This window comes from Mesoplodon densirostris, chromosome 14 (assembly GCF_025265405.1).
Source record: "Mesoplodon densirostris isolate mMesDen1 chromosome 14, mMesDen1 primary haplotype, whole genome shotgun sequence".
In the NCBI taxonomy this organism is placed as follows: domain Eukaryota; kingdom Metazoa; phylum Chordata; class Mammalia; order Artiodactyla; family Ziphiidae; genus Mesoplodon; species Mesoplodon densirostris.
In genome coordinates this window covers 88750784-88775296 of record NC_082674.1, presented here as the reverse complement: position 1 = coordinate 88775296, position 24513 = coordinate 88750784, and the positions used below count along the sequence as shown (strand labels likewise).

The following is a 24513-nucleotide window of genomic DNA, read 5'->3' as shown; positions in this document are numbered from 1 at the left end:
TCGTAGGAGCGACCCACGGTGTGCGGAACGTCGAGGAGCACAGATCCGTGACAAAAGGCGCAGGGGTCCACAGGAGAGACAGAAGGCAGAGGTCCTGGGCCCAGTTCCCAAATCGCTTCCACACATCCTCGGCCAGCGGAGGGTTCCCATGGGGCAGAGCGTGGCAGCGGTGTGGGAGCCCGAGAGCGGGGCAGCCTGGTGCTCCCGGCACTGGGCGCTCACCCCTGTCCGGGCTGCGAAGAGGGAGGCAGTGATAACGGCGTACGCTATGGCGTGTTCCTGGGGTATCGTGGGTCGACACGGAACACACTAGACAGTAAACGACCACGCGCGTTCATCAAGCTCAACGCTATGCCTGTGCTAGGCATGACGCACACCCGACATCACGAATATTCTTGAAACCCTGGCAGGACGCAGCACACAGTGGATGCGCACGTTGCCACTGGTTGCTGGATACCCTTCACCCAGGGGCCTTACCCATCCTGTGACCCTGTGCCCATCCTGTGGGAACACAGACTGGGAGACCCCTCTGTCCTGTGTCCCAGAGTCTTTGCCTGCTCTGAATGAGCTCACACGCCACACACATCTTCCTACACCACCACCTCCTGACGGAAGAGGATCTAGCAAAACTGCTCCACCAGGGTATGTGGGACACCACACTCAACTGGCCGCCTAAGAAAACTATCTGGGGGGAAGGTGGCACCAGGAACAGGGGCTCAGATCCAAGTGCCTGCTGGCAGTGGCAAGCCGGACCGAGAGGAAGCGAGGCTTTTCCAACAGACAACTTAACAGTGACAACGAGCAGCAACACCTCAGAGCTTTAAAAACGCCGCCAGGGACTTCCCTGGTGGTCCAGCGGTCAACAATCCACCTTACAATGCAGGGGACGCAGGAACTGTGATCCCACATGCTGCAGGGCAACTAAGCCCGCGCTCTAGGGCCCGTGAGCTCTAGGGCCTGCATGTCACAACTAGAGAGCCCGCGCACGGCAACGAAAGATCCCACATGCCACAACGAAGATCCCCGCGTGCCGCAACTAAGACCTGACGCAGCCAAAATAAATACATTTTTTAAAATAAATAAATAAATAATTTAAAAAAGCCGCCAGCTCAGGCCCCACTCTGAGAAGGGGGAAGGAGGAAGATACGTGTGAAGGGTGTCCTCTGTTTTTCCAGGCAGCCCTGCTCCGTGCCCACAACACTGAGGGTGGTGGTGTTAAGCTGGGAGCTTCCAGCAGGACGGCAGGGACAGCGGAACGCAGGCAGGGAGGAATGGAGAACACACGTGGAAAGACCTGAGGAGAAGCCACCGTTAGGCAGGAGGGGGTGCTCTCCGGAGCAAACAAACCTGCCAGCAGTGCTTCCTCCCAGCAGACAGAGAAGCTCTGGCTCACAGAAACAGACACAGGCCAAAGACACAGAGGAGGGAGGGAGCTGCCGCTTCCCTGAGCCTATCCGTCCTCGTCCCCTCGTCCTGCTTTCCCCAGGGTCGGGGGCAGAACAGGTGTACTCCATGATCTCCGTGTCCACGGCCCTCAACAGCACACAGGTGATTACAGCAGTGGGCCGCCAGAGGCGGAAGTGGGGGGGACACCTGGGGGTTTCACCGGAGACGGCGTGTGGAGTGAGCTCACAGCTCTCTCCTTCCCACGCGCAGCATCGCCAGGATCAACCCCCCCTACTTGCCTCAGGGGCCTACCACGGACTTGTCCCAGGTGGTCACCCACCACTAGCATCCTCAGCACGGCTTACCCAGCTCCCCAGGGGAGCCAATGCCACCTGGCTCTTGTCCTTCTCCCAGAAGCAAAATTCTTGCCCTCCCCCAAGTACTTCCTTGCTGTAAGTTCCTTTGGGAGGAAGCCAGGGAACCACCCCAGCTCCTGATGCACCCCGCAGCCTCCCCCAGTAGCCCCCATCCCCTCTGGGAAAGCAGGGCCCCTCCCTGACAGCGTCCCCACCCAGGCAGTGAGGGTGGCACTTCCAGAGCCTCCAGGGAGCTTCCCGCAGTTTTCCCAGGAAGCTAGAGGAGGACTTCCAGGGAGAAAGATCTCAGAGCATCTGGGGACATGAGCAGCTCACCCACTTGCTACCCAAGCAACCAGATTCCCCAGCTCCTCACAGGCTCCAGGGGCTGACGGAGAGGACCAGCTGAGGCAAGGGCAGGAATGGGCTCCCTCCTCCTAGAAGTCTCATGCAGTCCTGCCCCGCCTACCTGTCCCTACACTCCTTCCCCAGCCTCTCTTCTCTTGACGTGAGAGGCAGCCACACTGAGCTGCCTCTTGCTCTGTTTTCTCCACCCTGGGCCAGCAGAGGATACTGCTGAGTAATCCCAAACTCACGGCGGATCCCCAGCCCTGAAAACAGGGCAAAGCCCAAGGAAACCTACTGATCCTGGTCCCTGCCAACCAGGGAGGAACATCTGTGTTTCCTCGTAATGGCTTATATTCCACAGACTCTGCCCTGCCCCAAATACCCCAGCCCTGGCCCTGAGACAACCACACGGAGAAGCTCAGTGCCCCCTTCTCCACTTCCCACGCACCTGGTAACATTCCCTTCCAGCCCCCCAGATACCAAGCTGCACAGAGTAACAGCAGCGGACCGCCTGCAGGATTCCCAGTCATGATGTTGCATCAGCCCCCACCCTACCCAAAATATCCTCACCCCCACCACCTCCTCTCCTCCAGCCATCTCCATGGTGACGGCAGCATGACTAATGACACCCTATCAGCTTCAGACTCAGGAGCACAATTCCCCCTCCCCCTTAACCTCTCCCCCCCCACCCCCCGCCCGGGATTTCTGCAGATTGGAGGCAAACCAACAGTGGCAGGGACATTCTCGAGAGATTCCCAGAGGCAAGGGTGGGAGTGGGTTGCATGTCTTAAAAAAAAAAAACCAGTTCAACAAACCCAATCCCAACTGCACCCAAACCATCCAGCTGAGAAAGCAAAAAGAATCCAAACAAAACCCACACAGGCCTGAGAATTCATTGGCCGCCCACACCCCCGCCGCCCCTCCCCCTCAGCTGCTGCTACACACACAGTGGGAGATTAAGGGATCACCAGAGGAGACCCTTTATTTGTAGCCAATCCCATCAAACACTTCACCTCTAACACACACACACACACACACACACACACACACACACACACACACACACACACACGGTACCTTGACAGCAGCCCCTTGCCCCCACGGCCCGGCTCCTTCACCAGCCTTTATTTCCACCTGCAAAAGAAGCCGGAGAGACTGATGAGCCAGGCTGACACCAGGAAAGCGGCAAAGTCCTTCCGCTGCACCCCCAGCACCGCTGCAGGGAAAGGGGGAGACGGGGAGGCAGGGGGCCTCGGAGAGAAAGGACAGCAGGGACCATCTTCCTGCCTCCAGCTGCCACCCAGACGCGCGGTGGACGGGCTCATTCGCCTTCCAGAGTGTTTTTGTTTTCATTTCTCCTTTTTCCACCCTCCCAAGATCCAGGAGGGCTCTGCCCCTCCTCCTGCGTCCGGTCTAGCCTCGTCCCTCCCCGCCCTGCCCGCTCTACCTCGGCCGGCCTCCTCTGGTGCATCGGCCGGCGGGCCTCCCATTATCCCCGCCGGAGCGCACGGAGGGAGGCACTGCAGAGGCGGCGGCGGCCAGCTGCCGGCTTGGCTCCCCTCCCCGCCGCCGGCGAGGCTGGTGTGGAGGGGGCGGCGCGCTCGCCAGCCAATCCCCGCCGCCGGCCGAGCGGGGGCAGGGCCGCCGGGGGTTGGACCTGCCCAGCCGGGAGGCGGGGGCACAGCCAAGGGTGCCGGAGCCTAGCTGGCTGTGGCCCAGGCCCGCCGCCGCTCCCCGACAGGCTGGGGATCCCGGGACACCCTCAACAACTCCCGAGTCGGGGACCAGAAGGTAATACCCAAGGCATCCTCTGCATCTCCAGGGTCAAAGACAAGACTGCGTCGAGGTCGAGCAGATGCTGGCAGGCTTCCCCCTCAGGCCACTCTCTAGCCCTAGGACACCAGCAAACTGCCTCACCCCAGCAGCAGCTAGGACAGTGCTAGGCGCTATAAAAGCAATAGCCCCTGCAATCTTAGAAGACAAAAATAAAGCCGTGGCAGTATGAACCATTACCCCATTTTGCAGATGAGGAAACAAGGCAAGACAAGGGAAGTAACTTACCCAAGGTGACACAGCTAGAAAACAGCAGCACGGGGACTCCAAGGCAGGTCTATCCGGCTCTACAGACCAGACTCCCAACCATCACGCAGTCCTGCTCCTCCCTGCCTCCAGCAGGTTTCCTCTTGAAGCCAACACTGCCTGTGGCTGAAAGCCTCACCGAGTCAGACTCGCCCTCCCTTGCACACGAACGCCGACACCTCACCTAGGATCACTCATCCCTAGTGTCTGAACATAGGCCACCCCCTCCAGACAGCCTCACCACCACCCCCACCCTCAGCGTTTCCTCCTCTTTTAGAAAGGCCACAGGAGGTGGCGCCTCCAGACTTCAGGGCTTCCCATCCCCTGGAAAGGCTGAGGAGGGGAGGCAGCCCAGACTCGGAGCCTTTGAAGGCTGCAACACCCAGGAGACTGAAGGAGAAAGAACAGAACGGGGAGAGGAAAGCCCTGCAGTTCCTAGGCAACCCAGGAGACATCCTGCTTCACCCCATCCCCTCCCTGTAGCTGAACACCCCAGAGCTTCTGTCTTCCAGGAGGGGGACCCTTATATGGTCTCTGGTACTCATGTATCTGGTTCAGTTCCTGGCTCCACTATCTAGCTGCAGGACCTTGGTGGTGGTACCTTACCTCCCTTAGCCTACTTTGCAGTTCTATTTTACAGAAGCAGCTACCTCAGACAAAGGTGTGAGGATTCTGTGAAAAAATGCAACACAGTGCCTGCCACACTGCGGGTGCTGCTAGCTACCACTCAGTTTCTGAGGGAGCTCACTGTGTGCTACTTCTCAACTCACAGATGTGACCTGCAGGACTAGTTAGGATGTGGGAGAGCTCATGTCAGTGACGTGCTCTGCGACCAACTCCACCACACCTGCCCAACGACCGCCCCCTCCCTGAAGCTCCAAGGGGGTCCTCAGAATGGGACGAGCTGCCTCGTGAGAGACAGCAAAGCTGGGCTCTGGTGAGGAGACTCCCGAAGGCACCAGGACCCACACCTGCCTCACCTCTGGGGGCAAAGAGCAGCCCTACTGGGCTCCTCCCCAGGGCAGGGAGAAAGGCAGGCGACAAGGCAGGGCAAGGAGCATTGTCCTGAGCCACGGGCTTCTGCACCCCTTGGCTCTTACCTTGGCCAGGCCAAGTGAAGTCCCTCCTTTATCCTAGTCCCCCAAACCCCTGCCCCACCCTCCCTCATACAGTCTGCTGCTGGATAAGAGCAACTAAGACTGCTTGGATAGTAACCATCAATACTGTTGCTGCTGTGTGGCTGCCACCGTTTATCAAGCCCCTGCTAGGTACCAGGCCCTGTGCCAACCATGCTGTGGGAGCATCTCATCTGACTTAGTCCACACACAACCTTATGGGAAAATGGGCTTAGAGGTGTTACGTTACTTGCCCATCAACACACAGCTGGTGAGTGGTGAGCTAGAATTCCAGCCCAGGTGTTTCTCATTCCCGTTCTGTAAGCCCTCTCTCCCAGCCAACCTCAGGGAAACTTAAAGAGGGATAGGGTCTCTTGAACCAGACCACTTCCCTTTACGCTACGGGTCTGAGAACAGTAATATGTTCATGCCTCAGAGACTTGGCGATGCTGCTCCTTGCCTAGGTTCCCTTCCCTCTCCCCCACCTGGCAAGCTAATATGGTACAAGGCTTAATCCAAATGTCACCTGCCACTGCTGCCTTCCCAGCTCATCTAGCGCTCAGGAGCTTCACCCACTCCTCCTGGGGCCTCTTCTAGAGCCGTCACTACCAAGTGCGGTTATTTATTTACACGGCCGTCTTCCCCACGTGGGCAGGGGCCCCGTCTTCCCCACTCACTAGGCTCTGCACAGAGCTGGAATGTGCTGAGCTGAGTTTCTACACAAGGAGGGTGGAGAGGCAGGGGGCTGGGCACTGAGATGTAGAGGACACTCTCCTGGTCGGCCTGTTCTCTGAGGTCCCCAGGGATCAGAGGGATACTTGCTCTCCTGGGAGGACACGACCTGCCATCTGCACTACAGCTGAGGCCGAGCCTTGTTCAGCCAGCACACGTCTTCCTCACAAGGCTGCAAGAGCCACCCTGCCTCTGCTTGAACCACAGGTCCCGGCTCACCCCCCGCAGCCTGCAGACACCCTAGCAGAGCCCGTGGTCCCCAAGGCAGGGCACCTGCAACCATCTCTATCCCACCCTGGCCTCCTGCCCTTTTCTGAAGCACCTGGAATGCTACAGCTCCAAGGAGACACAGAGGCACATGCCGGGGCCACTCTGCCTCCAGCGGGGACATTCTCCACACCTCACACCTGACCCCTCCCCTATCTGCTCCTCTTTCTACACTTGGGGCTTCACAGTGACCAACCCAGAGGTGCCTGGGACCCCTCTGCATAGGAGCTGGAGGTCCCTCCCCACCTTCCATCATGACCCCTAGACCCCACTGCGCTCCCAGCAGGAGGAATGGGGCCACGGCCCTCCACACTAGGGAGAGGTGAATGGATTAACTCACTCTCAGAACCCACAAAATACCCCAACACAGAGAACCTCAGAAACACAGTTACCGGGCTTCCCTGGTGGCGCAGTGGTTGGGAGTCCGCCTGCCGATGCAGGGGATGCGGGTTCGTGCCCCAGTCCGGGAGGATCCCACATGCCGTGGAGCGGCTGGGCCCGTGAGCCATGGCCGCTGAGCCTACGCGTCCGGAGCCTGTGCTCCGCAGCGGGAGAGGCCACGGCAGTGAGAGGCCCGCGTACAGCAAAAAAAAAAAGAAAAAAAAAGAAAAGAAACACAGTTACCTACAGGCCAGAACCCACACAGGTATATAAAGACTAGGAAATGGGGATGCATCCAGAGATAGATTCGGGGGGGTTTATAGGAGGATCAACCAAGCAGCAACCCCATGCCAGGCCCCATAATTGGACCATGATGTACTGTATCTTACTTAACCCTCAAAACAAACCAATGAGACAGGAATTATTGATGCCCATTCTACAGATGGAAAAATTGGGAGACTGAGCAGGGCTCTCGCCTCCCCCCCCAACTCATAGCAACACAGCTGGTGCTGCTCTGTGTAGCTCTATGATTTTCTTATCGACCTACCTCTTCTAGAGTTGGCAGGGGGTAGACGACAACTTCTCCTCTCTTGCCATGGCTGTGTCCTAAAGGAGGTCACTCCCCACAGGGCTTGACTCCAAAGCTCAGTTCAAGCCCCACTTCCTCCAGGAAGCCTTCTCAGGTTACCCTAGACCTCTGCCAGCTGACGGCACTTCCAGTGTTTCTCATTTGACACTTGGTACTGCTACCCGTCTCTCTGTGTGTCCTGCCTCTCCGACCAGAATGGCTAGAATCGTGCCTCTTCAAAGCCCCGGGGGTTTTTTGGTTTTGTTTTGTTTTGTTTGCCCAGCATTCCACACACTGAAGGCACTTGGAATCGACTGTGGGGGAAATCTGTGACCTGCCCTTCCCTCTCCACCACACAAAGGATCTGCCAAAGAAACCCAACATCCCCTCCACCTTCAGAGCCTATGTTTGAAGTCACCGGTGTCCACACATCAATTTCCACCCAAGTAATTGCAGCCCATCACACACACATCATCCCCTATATTTCAAACTCTTTGCAGTTGTCATGGGAACTGCCTTTGCCTTCATTCACAGATCAGGCCTCACAATTAGCTTTGGCAGCGGAAGTCTGTATCGACGGCAACCTCGGGGAGGAGAAAGACAAGGAGGTGAAAGAAGAGCAGCGAAGGAAGAAAAGGTCCTCCTCCTCCTCCTCCTCCTCCCCCTCCCCCCTCCCCCTCCTCCTCCTCGGAGATGCAACAGAGCCAGACTGAACTCAGGCACCTAGGGATGTCAGAGGGAAAACGGAGCCGGCCAGCAACTCCACCTGCTTACTTCCACACCAACCAACAGAACGCACCCGGACCCCCCCCCACCACAGGCTGACAAGCAGCAGCGGTGGCTCTGCCCACAGCTCACAAGCCATCCTAAATGCTTGTAAGAAGGTCTTAGATTCCATGAACCTCATCACGGTCTCCCTACCCCAAATTCAATAGCCTTGGACCACCAAGTGTTCCAGGATCCAAGCAAATAACACAGAACCTTCATGGAGAAGGTGAGACAGGAATACTGAGTGGTTTAGAAGCCTGGGGGCAGCCCCAGGGGAAGACTTCCAAGAATAATTAACACAAAGCATCTTACCTTCCACCTTGAGGATCCATGAACACCCTCAGCTGGTGCCCTGTGGTCTGTCTGCGTCCTTCCACACCACTGCCACCAGCCGTGAGCACTCGAGTAGCATCTCTGCACAGCTCAGTTTCAGGGGAGATGCCTCCCTCCTCCTAGAAGCACCCCCCATCCTTCACGTATCACTACGCTGAAACTCTCAGAACAGGTCCCCTCCCTTCCACGATGGTCCCTCTTCACCTAACAGTGACTAAGGATGGCCTCTGCCCTCGAGGCGTCCCTCCCTTGTAGCCCCACCAGACTGTACCAGTTTGTTGCCCCGTGGGCCTCCCTCCCCAGCCCGTGAGCTCATTAAGGACAGAGCAAATGCTGCCCCCGCTTTACCAACGGCTCAGGCTCAGCGCGGCGCCCCGCACACAGCCAGTCCCAGGCGAGATGTGCTGAAGGAGGCTGGGAAGGCAACTTGCAGGTTTACCAGTCAGAGCAGATGACGTCCTGTCTCTGGAAACTGAAGCGACGCCAGAGAGAGAAGCTGCCCTCCCCCGGCACGGGGGACACTGGAGGTCCCAGGGCCGAGGAGGCATTCCAGGAAGGTGCCTCTCCTCCGTATCCTCCCAGCACCAGCTCTTCTCCTCTCACTGGCTCCCAACGCCCCCACCTCATCCTGCAGCATCACCAACCAGTCAGGACCCAGGCTCGTGGTGAGGGGATGCCATTCCCTCTCTCTTCTAGGGCTCCAGGATCATTCCCAGCATCAACCAGGGAACTGGGGTACCCAGAGCTTACTCTTAAAGGGCAGAGAAACCAATAAAAAGACAGAACAAAATGAGACCAGAGAAAGCCACCCAGTGTCCTTCCCACAAGCAAGGCTCAGAAGGGAACAGACTCTATGGTCCGGTACCTTGCTACTTGTTTTTGACCCAGCATCTCCACACCCCTTCCTGAGGCTTCCTCTGGCAGTAATTAAATGGGGTGGGGGACTATGGGGCACAGGCATTCCGGCAAATGCTCCCAAATGACTCTACCTACTGCAGCTCCCTTTCCATTTGCAGCATCTAGAATTGCCGCTCTACTAGCAGTGGGAGGTGCAGCATTCTGTCCACAAACTCCCTGGCTGGGTGTGGGGAGACAGGACACAAGGGAGTTAGAACATGTCCAGGTCAGAGCCAGCGGTGCAGGAACAGAGCTTGTGCGACCTGAAGCAAGCGAGCAACCCCCTGTGGTCACCGGAAGGCTGGCCAGTTACCCCACACTGGGCGACGGCCTTTTTTTTTCCCTCCCTCAGTGACTAATAAAAACTTAGGTTATCAGATTTCTTAAGCAAAGGACAGGAGACAAGACCACAGAGGGGTGTGTCCACTCCAGGTGTGCCAGCAGCCTGGGCCCTGCACAGACACACTCAGGCAGGGGCCCAAAGCAACCCTAAAGGGCTCTCCCAGCCAAAGTGCAGCAGGGCTCAAGGTAGATAAAATAAAGGGGTCGTACTCCTTTCCAACACCTTCTCTCTTCCTGAGCATCCTGCCCTCAATCCACAAGGAAACTATAAAGTGATGGGAAAGGGAGGGGGAATTAGTGACAAGTCCTGAGACCCCTGATGTGGTCTTTCAACTCACCCTGTCACCACCCTGCCTCCTCCAGGATGAGAGGCCCAAGGCAGAGAGGCGACTGCTGACATGGGATGGGGCGTGTGCCCGAGTAAGAAGCCTCAGGCAAGGATCACCAGGGCTGCTGGGCACCAGTGAGGGTGGGAGAAGCCACTTTCCCCCAGGCAGCTTCAGAGCTGTGCCTTCAGATGGGGAGCCACACCGCATTCCTATTGTTTTTCCCCACAGCAGATAATTAAAACATGGCCCATGCCTTCAAGGGAAGCAATAAATAAAGAGAGCATGCTCAGTAAAAAAAAGAAAGAAAGAAAGAAAGAAAAAGAGGACGAGATAAGCTTTGCCGTGGGTTAGAACCCAGGAGAGCACTGCCCCTTCCATACCCCTCACCACTGACCTTGGGGGGGGCGGGAACAGGAATCCTAACCCAAAGAATCCTTCCAGGAATAACCAACTGGGACAGCTATTTCCCCAACCCAGAAACAGTCTTCAGTGAGGGTTCAGAGACCACGCAGGGAAATTCCATGTCCAGCAGAACTACTATCGATAAAAGATCTAACACACAAGCCACTTGAAAAGCAGCTAGTGTGCCTGAGTTTCTGAATTTAATTTTAATTAATTTTAATCTTTGTAGCCACACATGGCTAATGGCTATCATATTGGACAGCTCAGATAGAGCATGCTTCTTAAATTTGGGAGGTCATGAATACTGTTGAGAATTTGCTGAAAACCACAGTCCCTCTCCCCTGAGAAAATTTACCCCTGCACATTCACACACCTGGCTGAAATCTTCAGAGAGTTTACAGACCATATTCCAACCCAGGTCTGAGATCAGGTCTAGAAATTGACCAAAAACGTTACGGCCTAAGAGCGATGTTTCTTCTGCAATGTAGTTGTCTAAGGAATATGTTATACTTTACACAGTTTGAGCAAGAGACCACCACGTGTGGAAGACCCCACCTGACAGAGGACGTCCTTGTAACATCCCAGCCAGAACATCCAGCCTCTACTCAGACCCATGCAGGCACAGGGCTGGCTCTTCAGTCTTGGAACAGCTATAAACGTTAGAAAATTCTTTTTTCAAACATGGATTCAGGGAGATCAGCTCAGTGCTTCCTGACGACCTAGAGGGGTGGGATAGGGAGGGTGGAAGGGAGATGCAAGAGGGAGGGGATATGGGGATATATGTATACATATAGCTGATTCACTTTGTTATACAGCAGAAACTAACATTGTAAAGCAATTATACTCCAATAAAGGTGTTAAACAAACAGACAGACAAACATGGATTCAGTCTACCTGCTAACTTCTAGCCTCTAATAAAAGTTCCACACATTCCCCTACACAAAGGAAGTGACTCCCTCTTCCACACAGGACTCGTCTTAGCCTGCGTTCCTCTGCTCAGTTCCAAGCTGAACAACTCATCTTTTTCAGCTGTCCTGCATGTGACTACTCTGACGGAGCTCCTAGAGACAGGCTGTCAACACACCTTTTAGAGTTTCAGCTATTCCTACCTGCTATTTTTTTCTTTGTTTAAAAACAAGTGCAGAATTTTGGATTTACCCTGATTAAATTCCACTGAGTTTGGCTGAGGCCCATTGCTCCAGACTGCCCCCAATCTTCTTACCCCCTTGTTCTATCATTCAACTTAAATGTCTGCATCACCACTACTACGGCCGCCACGACCCACCTACCCACTGATCACACCTGCTCCTACCTACATCTTATGAAGAGAGGGCACACATCCCTTGAGCTCCTAAGCCTCCAGACCCTTCCATGAGATCCCGGGGTCTATGGGTGGCTCCTCCTGTTCACAAGGACCACCAGCTACTACTCTCTCGTGGGGCTCCCATGTCCCAAGTCAGACTGCTGAGCAGCAAACATCTTCTGAGAACCGTTTCCCAACTGTTCTCAGAACACACACACAAGTTCTTAAAGGGCTTATTTTATTGATAACTCACTAGACTAGAAAGAAATGGACTCCAGAAAAATAAGAATAAACATGAAGTAAATCTCAAGATGTTCTTGCCTCCCTGGCGTACAGGTAAATGGGTTGGATCACCCTCCTTAACCTTGCTGGCAGCTGGAGCTCTTTTTTCTTTTTAAGTGTAATATATCAAATTATTATTCCCATTACGTCTTTTTTTTAAAGATTTTTTTTGATATGGACCATTTTTAAAGTCTTTATTGAATTTGTTACAATATTGCTTCTGTTTTATGTTTTGAGTTTTTGGTCACGAGGCATGTGGGATCTCAGCTCCCCGACCAGGGATCGAACCCGCACCCCCTGCACTGGAAGGCGAAGTCTTAAGCACTGGACCGCCAGGGAAGTCCCTGCAACTGGAGCTCTTCACCTCTGTTCATCAAGACTCACCTCTGTTCCCTTCTCCATGCCCCATCCCCTTCTCCACTCACAGAAGTGCTACAGCCCGGCTCCGCAAACTCTCAAGGACATACAGATCACCTGGGAATGCGGTTAAAGTGCAGATTCTCATTCAGTAATCCTGATGTAAGGCCTGAGATTCTGCATTTCTAACAACCTCCCAGGTGATGCCAACGCTGCCGGTCCACTGATTAGCAAGGTGGAAGTATGGCTGTAAACCATTCAGGTGCCCTAAGACTCAGCTGAGCCGTTTGCAGTAAAGAGTCCAGGTGGGTGCCCATCATTCAGCTCTCACCTGTGTCAGAGGAGGTCCACTTTAACTACACATGAGATACACCTGGGGAGCCCCAGCCCAGTAGAGATCCACCCAAGACCCATCAAACTAGAATCCCTGGGGGTGGGATCCAGGTGATCCCAACATGGAATCCCTGATCCACACTGGTTGATAAAAAGTTTGAACAAGGCAGTTATGCCTGTGCCCTCTTCAGGAGGACTTTAAATTAAAACTGGTCCTCTGGTCTGTCCACGAAGCTGGCAGGAAATACCATCATTTATCTGCAGAAATCCAGGCCCATTGGTTTGACTGAGTTTCTTTGTAAAGAACCACAGGGACCCTCAAAGCTCACCACTGTCTTTCTAAATCTCACGGACCACCTTTTAAAAAATCTGCTCTAGAACTGTCAAAAACTGACACTGGTTTACATTTTCCAAAATGTCTTTGAAAAATGGAACTTTCTGCCTGTCTCTGGTCTTTTGGCCCTCTTCCAATCATCAGAATTCCATAACGGTATCGTTCCATGAGTATATCTGAAGGTGTGCAGTAGGGAGTGACTAACTCAGACTCAGGTAGGGTAGCTGGCTCCCTTTCCTATCCACACATGCTGTGGTCTCTCCCCAGTTTATACTCCCTGACATGACAGGGATCTAGTGGCTTCTCTCTCTCTGTCACTAGTTCTGCTCCAAAGTTGTAAGACTGTCTCTTCCTTCTATGTTCTTGCTGGGAATATATAAAAGACTTTTATTGTCTTGAGCATTTTCCACCACCTCAGCACACTCTGGCCACTGGACTCTCTTATGTTCCTCTTAAAGCGTCAGACTACACTTGAACCGCACCCCTTTCCATGTAAAAGGCATGGGCTTTTACTATCTGCACTCATAGACAGCAGCCCAAGCAGCCACAGAGATGGTTCAGATCTTCCCCAGTCCCACCACCTTCCTCCTTAGGGCACCATTTAGGACTGTTAAGTCAGCATTTCCTTTTTCAAAAGCAATCTTACCCCTCCAGCTAACTTCCCTTGTAGAGGCTGTAGCCATGGGGTTAAACCTGTTTACAACTGAAAACAATTTTCTAAAGTCTGTGGTAAACACCCCTCCTCGCCCAGGCTTCTCACTGCATTCACAAATGCTGAGATGGGGTCCCGTTCTCTAAAGAGTCTCATCACTTCTCCTTTACCGGTCAATTCTTCCTTTGCTGGTGGGAACGGGTGCCAGCCTGACAGCACCCCGCCTCAGAGCCTCCATCTCAGGAAGACAGAGCTGTTAGCAGGTGAGGCAAGAAGTGGTCAGGTTCTGATATGGAGAGATCCCCAATTCCAAGGTATCCTGTCTCAAAATTGGCACAGAGCTTTGTTTCAGCCACTAAATCCAACTGGCTGAGGGCTAGACACACCATATATATTTCTATTTCTCTTCATTTCTCACAGGCAACATTCTCGGTCATGCTTCCAGCCTTATGTATACATACTTCTAGGGAAGTTTTTCTCACTAAGGGGTTTTCTCCTACCCTGTTTATCAGACGTATACGTCCCTCACCATGAGCAACTTTTCAGTCAGGCCCTGGGCCCCAGCGGCTCCTTGCTCCTGGGTGTCCAGCCTCCTCCCCCAGCAAAGAGGCCGGCAAATGTCTCCCTCCCTTTGCCTGGCCCCACAGTTCTATGAGCAAGCAGGGATGTCTTGAAACAAACATTTAACAAACAATTAAAGCTCAGAGACTAACAAGCACAATTTTTATGCACAAAGATTAATTCTTTTCCAGATGTTCTAGGAACGTGTTGTCACCGTGCGCTGATTACCTACCAAGTGCTAGACATTCTGCATATTTTATCTCAATTAATCCTCACAAAGAAGGGTTAACCCATCTGACATACGAAAAAAACCAATGCTCAAGAGAGTCAGCGGCACAGCCCTTACTTCGGGTTCTGTATCTTCACACTCACCAAATCCTGCTTTTCTAATCAGCCGCATTCGTTGTGCTACAAGCCACCACTCAGGTAAAAGGAATGTGGAAGTCAAACAGCCTCCGACATCAGCCTAGGATCTAAATCCTCCCTGGAACTAGGAAGGAAGACCTCAGTTACAGGAATGAACCCCTTCAGGTGTGTTACCTCTCTTTAGGGCCTAGAGGAGTAAGTAGTCTCCTACCTCTGCGGTGGACAGGACCAGCCCTGGGAGCTGCCTCTAGTACTAAAATGCTGAACTTTTCTGAGTAGATGGGCTCTGCAGCACCGCCGACCCGCACTGGGTAAAAAAGTGAGGATCAGGGAAGGAAGACAAGAGAGTCAAGATAATGTTCCCCCTCTTACAGGGTGACACAAAGCAGCTGTCAGCAGATAGCTCAGAGGAAGCCCCAAAGGAAGCTGGAGGAGGTAGAGACAGGATGGAAGTAAAGAAAGGTGCCCAGAAGAGGAGACGCTGAGAAGCACGGCTGCAAAGAGAGGGTCTGATTCCCAGGAGGCTCCTGGGATGCTGTGTCTTGTCCCACCTGAAGAGCAGGGGCCAAGTTCTAAAGTTCTATGGGTCTCATAGATGTAGAGAACAAACGTATGGACACATAGACACCAAGGAGGGAAAGTGGCGGCGGGGGTGGGGGGGCGGAGGATGAATTGGGAGATTGGGATTGACATGTATACACTAACATGTATAAAATGGATAACTAATAAGAACCAGCTGTATAAAAAAATAAATAAAATTCAAAAATTAAAAAAATTAAAAAAATAAACAGCAGGTACAGCTTGAAAAAAAAATAAAGTTCTACGGGTCTCCTGCTTTCCTGACCTCCCAAATCCTGGGACAGGTCCCCTCTGCTACATGGCTGCTCGGACCTAGTGAAGGTCTCAGCAGTCCCCTTGGGGCTGTAAACGCTGGGCTGGTTCCCTGGTCTCCCTCACTCAGGCACAGCCTCTTGGGCCTGTCAACTCTGCCAGAGATACATTCGTCAAATGCAGTGTAGCCTGGACAGTGGTTCCGACACCTTCAGCCTTCAAGGACCAATTTAAAAAAATTGTGGAGACAGACACGAGTTACCATTTTGTATTTTGCCAAGTAAAGACTTTAAAAAAAATAGATCTAATTTTTATCTACACCTCCATTTCATTAAAAAAGAAGCACACTTTTAAACATCCAGAAGTAGAAAGTACCCATCCTTAAAACAAAGTACTGCTCTTCAAGTCAAAGAAAGGTAACTTTAAGACAAAGCTCACGCCATTGTCCCCTTTCCATTGTTTCTCCAGAAACTGGGAGAACTCTGTCATGGGACGGCACAGGTGCACAGATCAGCACGTGCACCCTCTGTCCAGGGGGGATCACAGGACACCAGCCACATTTTCCTGACCCTGGGGGCCTAGAGGGGCAGCCAGCCATGGCAAGGTCCACAGGGATGCAGACATCTCTCTGCGGGGTTGTCTCTAAGCCTCAGCCAAGCCAGATCCCCGGTCTCTTAACCACGACCACCGGAAGCCCAGGCCAGCAGCTTACACACAAGGATGACAGGCCCCTGGCTTCACTCCCAGCCCCTTTCACTCAGGTATGCCTCATTGTTGCCGAAAGAAGAGCTTAAACACAGTTCACGAGAGCCACGCGTTCCAGCCCAGAAAGCTCAGCCCCCTTCGTCCCCCAGGGTTTGAGAGGAATGGAGGGAGAGAAAGGTGGAAGAGAAGGAGGTAAACCCTACCGGGAAGCAAGCAAAGGAATCAAGCTTTACAAGGGAGACGAGGCAGGTCGTACTTATACCAAAACACGAGATCTCATGCCCAGGAGTGAAGCCTACCCCTGATCCCACCCCTCTTTCAGAAATGACTCACAGAGCACTGGGCCAGCAGGATGCCAACTCCCCCAAACACCAGCAACATAAAGGAGCTGGACACAGTCTCCCAGGCTGGGGTGGGGAGCTGCAGATGTGATCCAGATGTCTGCTTTAACCTGAGACCGGGGAAATACAGCATCCGTCCGCCGTCCCTGGACCGTGATATGCAGCTTCCACAGGGACTGGGCAAGACAAGGTGAGACGGGGCAGAAACACCCCAGCGACCCCCACTTTCCTGACCGAAACACTTGGCTCTTTCTTCCCAGCCGCGGGACCACAGCCCCACCAAGCTGGCGGCGCAGCTCTGAACTCAGCAGTCAGGGAAATCCCGAGTGCAAGCCGCCAGCCCGTGGAAGCCACAGGTACCCCGGCTCTCAGAAGTACAGCGGTTCCCAGCCCAGCTAGAGAGGGCTTCAAAGGCCATCAAGCACAACCCCTGCCTCTCCCCAGGCAGAAGACAGACCCCGAGAGGGGACCTGAGTGGTCCGAGCCCTCGGACACACCAGGGGCAGAGCGGGCAAGTCCCGCAGACGGTGCAGGCCTCCGTCTCTGTCCAGCGCCAGTTCCGCTGCCTGGAGCGACCTCGGCCGCTGCGCTGCTCCTCCCAAAGCTGCTCAGCGTCACCCGTCCCTACCTCTGTCAACGCTCCGCCGTTACAGCTGCCACCAACCTCATGCTGGCAGCCCACCACCAGAACTGAAAGGGAAGGTGGCCAGGGCAGGGTCCCTGCCTCTCCACCTCCTCCTCTGCTGTCCTCCCAGCTCCGTCCCTCTCTCTGCCTCCCGACTCCTAATTAAGGAAGTACTCCTTCCTGGGTTTGACAGTGTCTCAAAACCACATCATTCATTCATTCAATTAGTATCTGAGTGCTTACTACACGCCAAGGAACTGAGCCAGGCCCTGAGAACACAGAGATAAATGGTCCTTGACCTCAAGAAGTACTGTCTAGTAGGGAAACCCAAATCACGGGTGTCTCATTAAATTCCCAAACACTTTCAGGTATCACCCCCAAAATGATGGTACCCAAAAAGAATTAGGGAAAGAAACACCCCACTCCATCAGGGCAGCATAAAGCACACACCGTCGCTCCAAATTTTTATTTCCAAACCCATCAGCCTCCAACCCTTACCTGACACCATCGCTCCCCACATCACCCAGGCACTGGTGTGACCTTGAAGCACATCTGAGGCTTCAAGCAGGACAAGAAACTTCTAGAGATAAAGCTGGATATCACTGTCCTGCATCAAATGCAAACATCAGAGACGAGACTTCTAGCTCAGAGCCCTCTACAGCCCGGTTCCTCTCCTATCAGTTGTCGGCCCGGCAAAGGAGCCTGAAACAGCTTCCAAAGACAGCAACACTCCTATTTATGGAGCCACTCAAAGTTGGACCAGGAGAACCAAAACGGGAGAATGGGCTTAACTGGCTTCAGCAAGACCCCTGTGAACACAGCACCCTCAAGGAAAGGACGGAGCAGCCACGCGAGGTCCAGCTTACCTCCTTGAGAAGCCCCACTTTTTTCTTCAGCACCTCACACTTGCGCAGTTTGCAGATCTGATGCGTGCGGCGGTTGGTACAGCTGGTGCAAGCCCCGCAGTTTTCTAGCCGCCGGCAGGGCTCGCAAGTACCACACCGTTTCCGTTTCTTCCGCCCATCTCCACCCCCTCGGAGTTGGGGTTCACTCCCAGCCATTGGGAGCCCAGGCCCCTGGAAGCCCCCTACCATCACCTGGCCCTGAGGGAAGTCATAAAGGCCTGGCAGGTCTGGCTGGACTGCCAGGGGCACCTGAAACTGACTCATGACGCTGCCAGAGGTGGGGGCATAGGTGCTGGAACAGAGCCACAGTCCAGCTTCCTGCCTCCAGAGGCCACCAGCAGGTCCTCCTCTCCTAAAGCAGTCAAACTCTACAGGGTGAAGGCAAGTAGCTCCAGGCTCCGGGATGGGCGCCTCTTCGCAACCCCTCTTCACCTCCTCTGCAGCAGTCTGATAGGACTCAGCTGGGGGCCACTCTCCCACCTGCTGGGGCCCGGGATCTGGGGGAGGACACCAGCGGCAGTCCCCAGAGAAGGGATCATCGTGGATGGGTGGGTTCTTCACCCTCACCCACTCTGGACCCAGGCATGAGGTGTGCCAGTAGGTGTGTGACGGGGGCAGGGCAGGGTGAGGAGTTTCTCCTCCGTTATTTCTTCTCCCGGGTCAGGATGATGGAGAAGGCAGCGCTGCCTGAAAAAGAGACAGAAAGGGGAAGCGCATCACTCGAGGCTCGGGAACAACTTTCACATGTTACCCCTTCCTGCTTCTGGGAAAAGGGAAGATGGGGGAAGAGAATGGGCTTGATCTCATGAAGTTCCACCCAGAACCTCTGGCAGGGCACACTAGCACCCGCTCCCTGAGGGAGGAGGCCTAGGGCCTGACGGGGTGGTAAGGAAACCTGGACGGCGAATTTAACGGGGTGGGCAAGGTGAGATTTCTTAGAAAGTTGTCCTTCGCCCCACCCCCATGGGCTTGGGAGAGTTTTGCCAAAATTCCCACACACCCCTAACTGGAGGTCGCTAGGCCCTCCCCAAGGGAGCACAGCTTTCAAAATAAAGTTTGCAGAGAGCTTCACTCGGCGGGGCTGCCCGGGCGCCCCCTGCACGGAAGCGGCCTGGAGAGGGGCGCGCCCGGGGTAGCCCGCGCCGGCCGCCCAGCCGCGCTCCCCGCCCGACGGCCGGACCCGTGAGGGCGGCCCGCTCCGACAAGGGGGCGCTAGGAGGGGGGCGCGCTCCGGCTCAGGCCCGGCGCGCGCGCGCAGCCTCTCGGGCTCCTTTGTTCTGGGGCCTCGGCCGCTCGGCTCCGGCGGCTCCGCAGCCCCCGCCCCGCCCCGCCGCCCCCGCCCGGCTCCGCTACACTGTGATCCGCAGCACCCCCGCCTCGTCTCCCGCAACAAAGTAGCGGCCCCCCGGCCGGCCCCCGGGCCGTCCCCTCCCCCGCGGGCCGGGCCCCCCCCACGCCTCCCCTCCCCCACCCCGGAGCCGGAAAGGCACCGACTGCACCGACCTGCCCGCCGCCTCCGGGGCGGAGCGCACAAAGGGGCAAAGTTTCCCGGCCCGCGCCGCCGCCACCACCGTCGCGGCCGCCGCCGCCGCCTGGGGCGCCCGCCTCCTGGAGCGCCTGGCCCGGCCGAGATCGGCGCACGGAGCCCCCCGCCCGGGCCGAGGAGGGGACGGCGCAGGAGGAAGGAAGAGGCAGCGGCGGCCGCGGCGGCAGCAGCAGCAGCAATGAAGGCGTCCGCGGGACTCCCCGCCCCCCGCGCGCCGCGGCACGTGCTCGCCCGGGGACTCCCCCGCCCGGGAGGGCGCGCACGTGCGGCCCCGCCGAGCCCCGCCGAGCCCCGCCGGCCCCGCCGCCGCCTTCTCCGCCGGGCTCGGGGCTACGCGAGGGGGGAGTTCCGCGGAGGGGGAGGGGACGGCGCGGGCCGTCCTCGAGCGGGTGGGGGCAGGGCCCGGCCCGGACGCCGCGCCTTTGCACCTGCAGTACTTCCCCTCCCCAGCGGTCGGTCCTCCCGGGACCCGGCCGCCCTCCTCCGGTTGGCCGCCACCGCCCTCCGGCGCTTCTGCAGCCCGGGCGGGCGCGGCGGGCGGCGCGGGGTGGGGCACGCGGACCTCCCAGTCTAGGCCCTCGGCGGAGCTGGCCTCGGTGTCCCCACTTCCTGCCACTCCCTGCGGGCCGAGCGGCCTGGGACGGCCCCGGCGCCCCCGGGAGTCCTGAGCTCCGGCCCCGACTGACCCCCCTCTCCTGGCAGCCGCTCGCTCGCTCATTCCGAGGCAGGACAATGGGGGTACATCGCGCGTTTGCGTACCGAGTCAGCCTGGCCGGCTAGGAGGGGATACCCGCGAGCAGAGGCCGAGGGCCAGCCGGGAGGCACCCTCGCGGGGGTGACGGCCGAGCGCCCTACCCAGGCGGACCCCGGGCCCCTACCATCGCGAACCTCCCCCGCGCCGCTCTCGGCTCTTTCGCTTCGAAAACAAAGACTAATCCGATACCCCCGCCCTGCCTCCCAGAGGAGGGGAAACGGGCGCGTCGCGGAGGGTCACCGAGGAGGACAGCGTTCAGGAGGGGCTCGGACAGCCGCCGAGGGGGCCGTGGCGCGACCGAGCCCTGTAACCCAGTGCAGACACTTTGAAAAGTCACCCCGGGCTATTTTCCAGCCAAGGGGCAAGGCGTAAGAATATTTCCCAGTTGCCAAACTGCCGGTTCTCTCTGCTGCTTTTTTTCCCCTCACCTGTTGTTCAGGCCAAGTTGAAATTCCAGGTTAGATTAATTCAGCTCCACCCATCGGGCCTGACTGCCAGGCTGGTCCCCGAAGCTTCCTTCCACCTACCTGGGTTGCTGGGGAGAAGGGTGGGTCTCTAACACACACACACATACACACACACACACACAAACACGGGCAAGTCCTGGCAGAAACAACCACGGGCGGACTGGCCTGACCAGTTTGGGCGGTGTTCAAGGAACCAGGTATCTGGCAGGCGTCGCCACCGGGATGAAGCTAACAACTCAGCCAAAACTGGAAAAAGAGCATTCGGCCGGTTATTTAAAAGAAGAAGAAGAAAAAAGTAATTGATCTCAAGTAGCGCTGTCCAGAAAGCCCTAGGCGGTAGGAGAAGCCCGGGTTCCGTCTGGAACTTCCCTCCCCACAGGCCTGATTTTGACAGCCTGCTCCAGTGGCCAGGTTGTCAGCTGTGGGAGGGCGGTGAACATGGCTGCAATACCTACTTCCTACTCTGGCCTTTGAGAGTAGGAAAGAATTTCTGTTCAGGGAAGTAAGACTAGAACCGAGAAGAGATACCAATAGAGCGCAGTTTTCAGTCAAACATGAGAACAGTTTGTGGACTTTGTTTTTTATGTAATGAATGTTTAACCTTTTAAGTATTTTATTTTTAGTAAAAATTATGTATATTAAAGAAAACAAAGGCAATAGAAAATTAGAAGACAAAAATAACCCCAATACAACATTTAACCTTTAGCTATATTTCCTTCTAGCCTTTTCTATTGTAGATTATTTCCTTTTTTAAAATAATAACATGGCTGTACTCGCACTGGTTATGCAGCTTGCTGTCCACTTTTTACTTAACATTATATTGTAAGTATTTCCCTATTTGACAGACAATCTCCAGATAGTGTGACAAGGAAGAGGGTGGCTTAGGAGTCAGGGAACTGTGGGTTCCAGGCCTGGCTCTGCCACTTGGTAGCAGAGTGACCTTGGACAAGGTACTCATCATCTCGGAAGGAATCCAAGTAAAGTCCTTAACATAGTGCTTAATAAGTAACAATTATTGTTTAATCCACATAAAAACCCTTTGAGATACATACTATCTTTAAACCCACTTTACAGATAAGGAAGTAGATTAAGTAATTTGCCCAAGGTCACTCAGCTAGTGAACTGTAGACTCAGAATATGAGCACGGCATCTTTCCTCCTGTTTTCTATCTTGGTGAATGGCGCCAGCAATTTACTGTGCCAGTTTACTCTTCACCAGCTATCTATGAAAGGGTCATTTCACAAAATCCTCTGGCTTAGGTAACAAGATGGATGCTGGTGCCATTCACCAAGACAGAGTACAGGAGGAAAGATGCCTGGGGACATCTGCGTGGAACTGAGTGTGGAGCTGAGGAGGTGAGGCTTGGGCTGTGGGCCCCATCAGGGAGCAGCTCGTGAGGCCTCAGGTGTGGAGGACCTCACTAGGAGCGGACGTGGAGAGTGAGAAGAAAAGGAAGCCAGGCCAGAGTCCTGGCCAACACCAGCTCATGAGGGACGGCAGCTGACAAGGGGCCAGCAAAGGAGACAGAAGGAGCTGCCAGAGAGGTAGGAGGGAAAAGCAGCCCCAGGCCCGAGATGTGCTGTCAGTCTCCCTCCAGAGCCTTGTATCTCAGCAGTCTTGTCACTCGTTCCTTCTGCCCAAGGAAACCCCTTCCCAGTTCCTCCTTCCACCGCCAAATTCCCGTTCATCCCGCAAGGCTTGGCATAAATGCCAGTTCTTCGTGAAACCTCTTCCAGCTCTTCAGACAGATTCCAGAGTCCCACACACTCTCCCTCCCCAGAAGCTTGACGCTGCCGCCCTAGGAAAATCTTATCAGTACCGTAATCATTTGCACATTTCCCTCCCAGTTACTATGAGCGCTTGGAAGGCCGGGACCCTGTCTTTTCACGTTTCTAACTCTAAAGCTAAGCACCCGATCAGTATGTGATCAATGCAGAAACGAGGTCAGTAGAGCCTGATAAATGAAATATCCCAGTAACACCAAGCGCCCACAGGCTTCCAAGGTTTATTCCTGCTTGCTTTCCTACCTGCCCGAACCCTTCAGGGGCCCTCAAAATAACCTCCGAACTCCTCAGGCCCTGCCTTCCTAGGTCTGCAGCCTCCTGTGCTGCCGGGTTATTCCTACTGGACCAGCGCTCAGGGCAGGAGAACAGCTGGGACCGGCGTGGAGGTGGCGAGCGAGCCTCTCTATCTGAAAGCAGCCGGAAACCAGAGGCAGTGAGTGGTTCACTAAGTGTGGTGGTCCCAGGTCCGCAGCGTCACCAACCCCTGGGAACTTGTTAGAAATGCAAGCTCTCGGGCCCCACCCTAAACCTACTCAAGCAGAAACTCTGGGGGTGGGGCCCAGCGTTCTGTTTTAACAAGCCCTTCAGGCGTTGCACCCTCAAGTTTGAGAAGCGGGCGAGAAGCAAGTTCAGCACCTAGGCGCCGGCCAAGATCACGCCGGAGGCGCTTAGAGAAGGCGGACCCAGGGAGGCTCCTTTTATAAATCGGCTTGGCGGGCCCTACCCCCAGCGGCCGAGGGCAGAGCCTTTTAGTCAATTGCTCCGGTGAGGTTAGGACCTGGCTGCGCTGCTGCCCCGAGGACTAGAAAGGGAAATCCCGTCTCGAGAAGGAAGAGCCCGAGGGACTGCAGGCGCTACAGAACTGGCAGGGGGCGTTTCGCTGGATGGGGACGGAGGTGGGGCTGGGGAATAAGCAGGGCTTCCACTGATGAACTGAAGTTCATTCCGCACTGGGCAAAGGGCACAAGAAGTGTAACTGGATGTGCGCGCGTGTGGTTCTTCAGGAAGCCACTGCGTGGAGCCGCCACTGCCGGGTGTTTGCCCAACCTGCAAATGACTGAACGTGACTGACCTCCTCTGAGGCCCTTGGCACCACTCCTTCCCGTTAGCTAATAAGCAACTTGTCCTATTTGAAGAATGAGCTTTGTGTTACGGGACCTTTTGCAGAAATGTAAATATACTCCAATGTCCACACCTGAGCTTCGTTTTAAAGACTGGAGGCATTGGGAAGCTCATTTGATTTTTGTTGTGTTCTTCTTAGGTCACGTGTTGGTTAAAAATATTATCACCTTACATTTGCATAGAGCTTTCCCTCTGCAAAGCACTGCCACACCCTGTCCACTTCTGTCTGCAGAGTGGCTTGTACACCAAATGTGCAAATGTTACTTTCCTTTTCTTTCTATGACATAGTTATTATTGTTATTATAACCGTTTTACAGATAAGGGAACTGGGACTCAGAGGGGTAATTTTTCCAAGGTCATTCACTACTAAGTGTCAGAATCAGGCCTGCAATCCAGGACCTCTGAAATTAGCCTACCAGTGCCAGGGCTGTTCTGGGGGAAGAAATGGGCATTTTGCTCTTGGTGAAAGGGAGATTCGTTAGTGCATTGCTTTTGGACATGCCCTGGTTAGTGCGACACGTGTAGGGTATCTAGATTATGCTTTTGGATAACTCAGCAAATGCTTTCATGTTTTATAGCTATTTCTGTGACTTCATGTTGAATTTAGGTTCAATCAAATAGGTACATAACTTACAAGGAGCATGCAAGTGTCCCCTTCATAATGGGAAAGAGATTAAATAACCTGGAAATCTTCCAACCTAAGGGGGCCGGACAGGAGGATGGGAACTTTGATTGACTCGGAGACTCAAGATGCTGAATACCCAACAGGAATAAAGGCCTTGGTGCCCCCAAACCTTGATTTGACTGGGTGTATCAGTCAGGATCAGTTAAGTTGTGCTAGAGTAAGAAGCAATCCCCAGGTCTCAGTGGTTTGACAAAACTTTACTTCTCCATCATGAAATATGTCTACTGGGGACCAACAGGAGCTCTGTTTTCCATAGC

The 24513-nt window shown here is 54.8% G+C and overlaps 1 protein-coding gene across 5 annotated transcripts in view; it reads right to left on the bottom strand.

Moving 5' to 3' along the window:
• TET3 (tet methylcytosine dioxygenase 3) overlaps positions 1-19478 on the bottom strand; it is a 105134-nt gene extending 85656 nt beyond the window's left edge. The window contains exons 1-3 of one of the 5 annotated variants that reach the window (XM_060116618.1): positions 19402-19478; positions 17860-18585; positions 3168-3224 (exon numbers count right to left, since the gene is read on the bottom strand). In XM_060116618.1, the coding sequence (XP_059972601.1) occupies positions 3168-3224; positions 17860-18162 (360 nt within the window). In that variant the 5' untranslated portion in view covers positions 18163-18585; positions 19402-19478. Of the gene's footprint in view, positions 1-2538; positions 2611-3167; positions 3225-3537; positions 3627-17859; positions 18586-19401 lie in introns of those variants that run through there. The other 4 variants (XM_060116619.1, XM_060116621.1, XM_060116623.1 and 1 more) reach the window with 4 other exon arrangements.
• Between the last annotated feature and the right edge of the window lie 5035 nt (positions 19479-24513).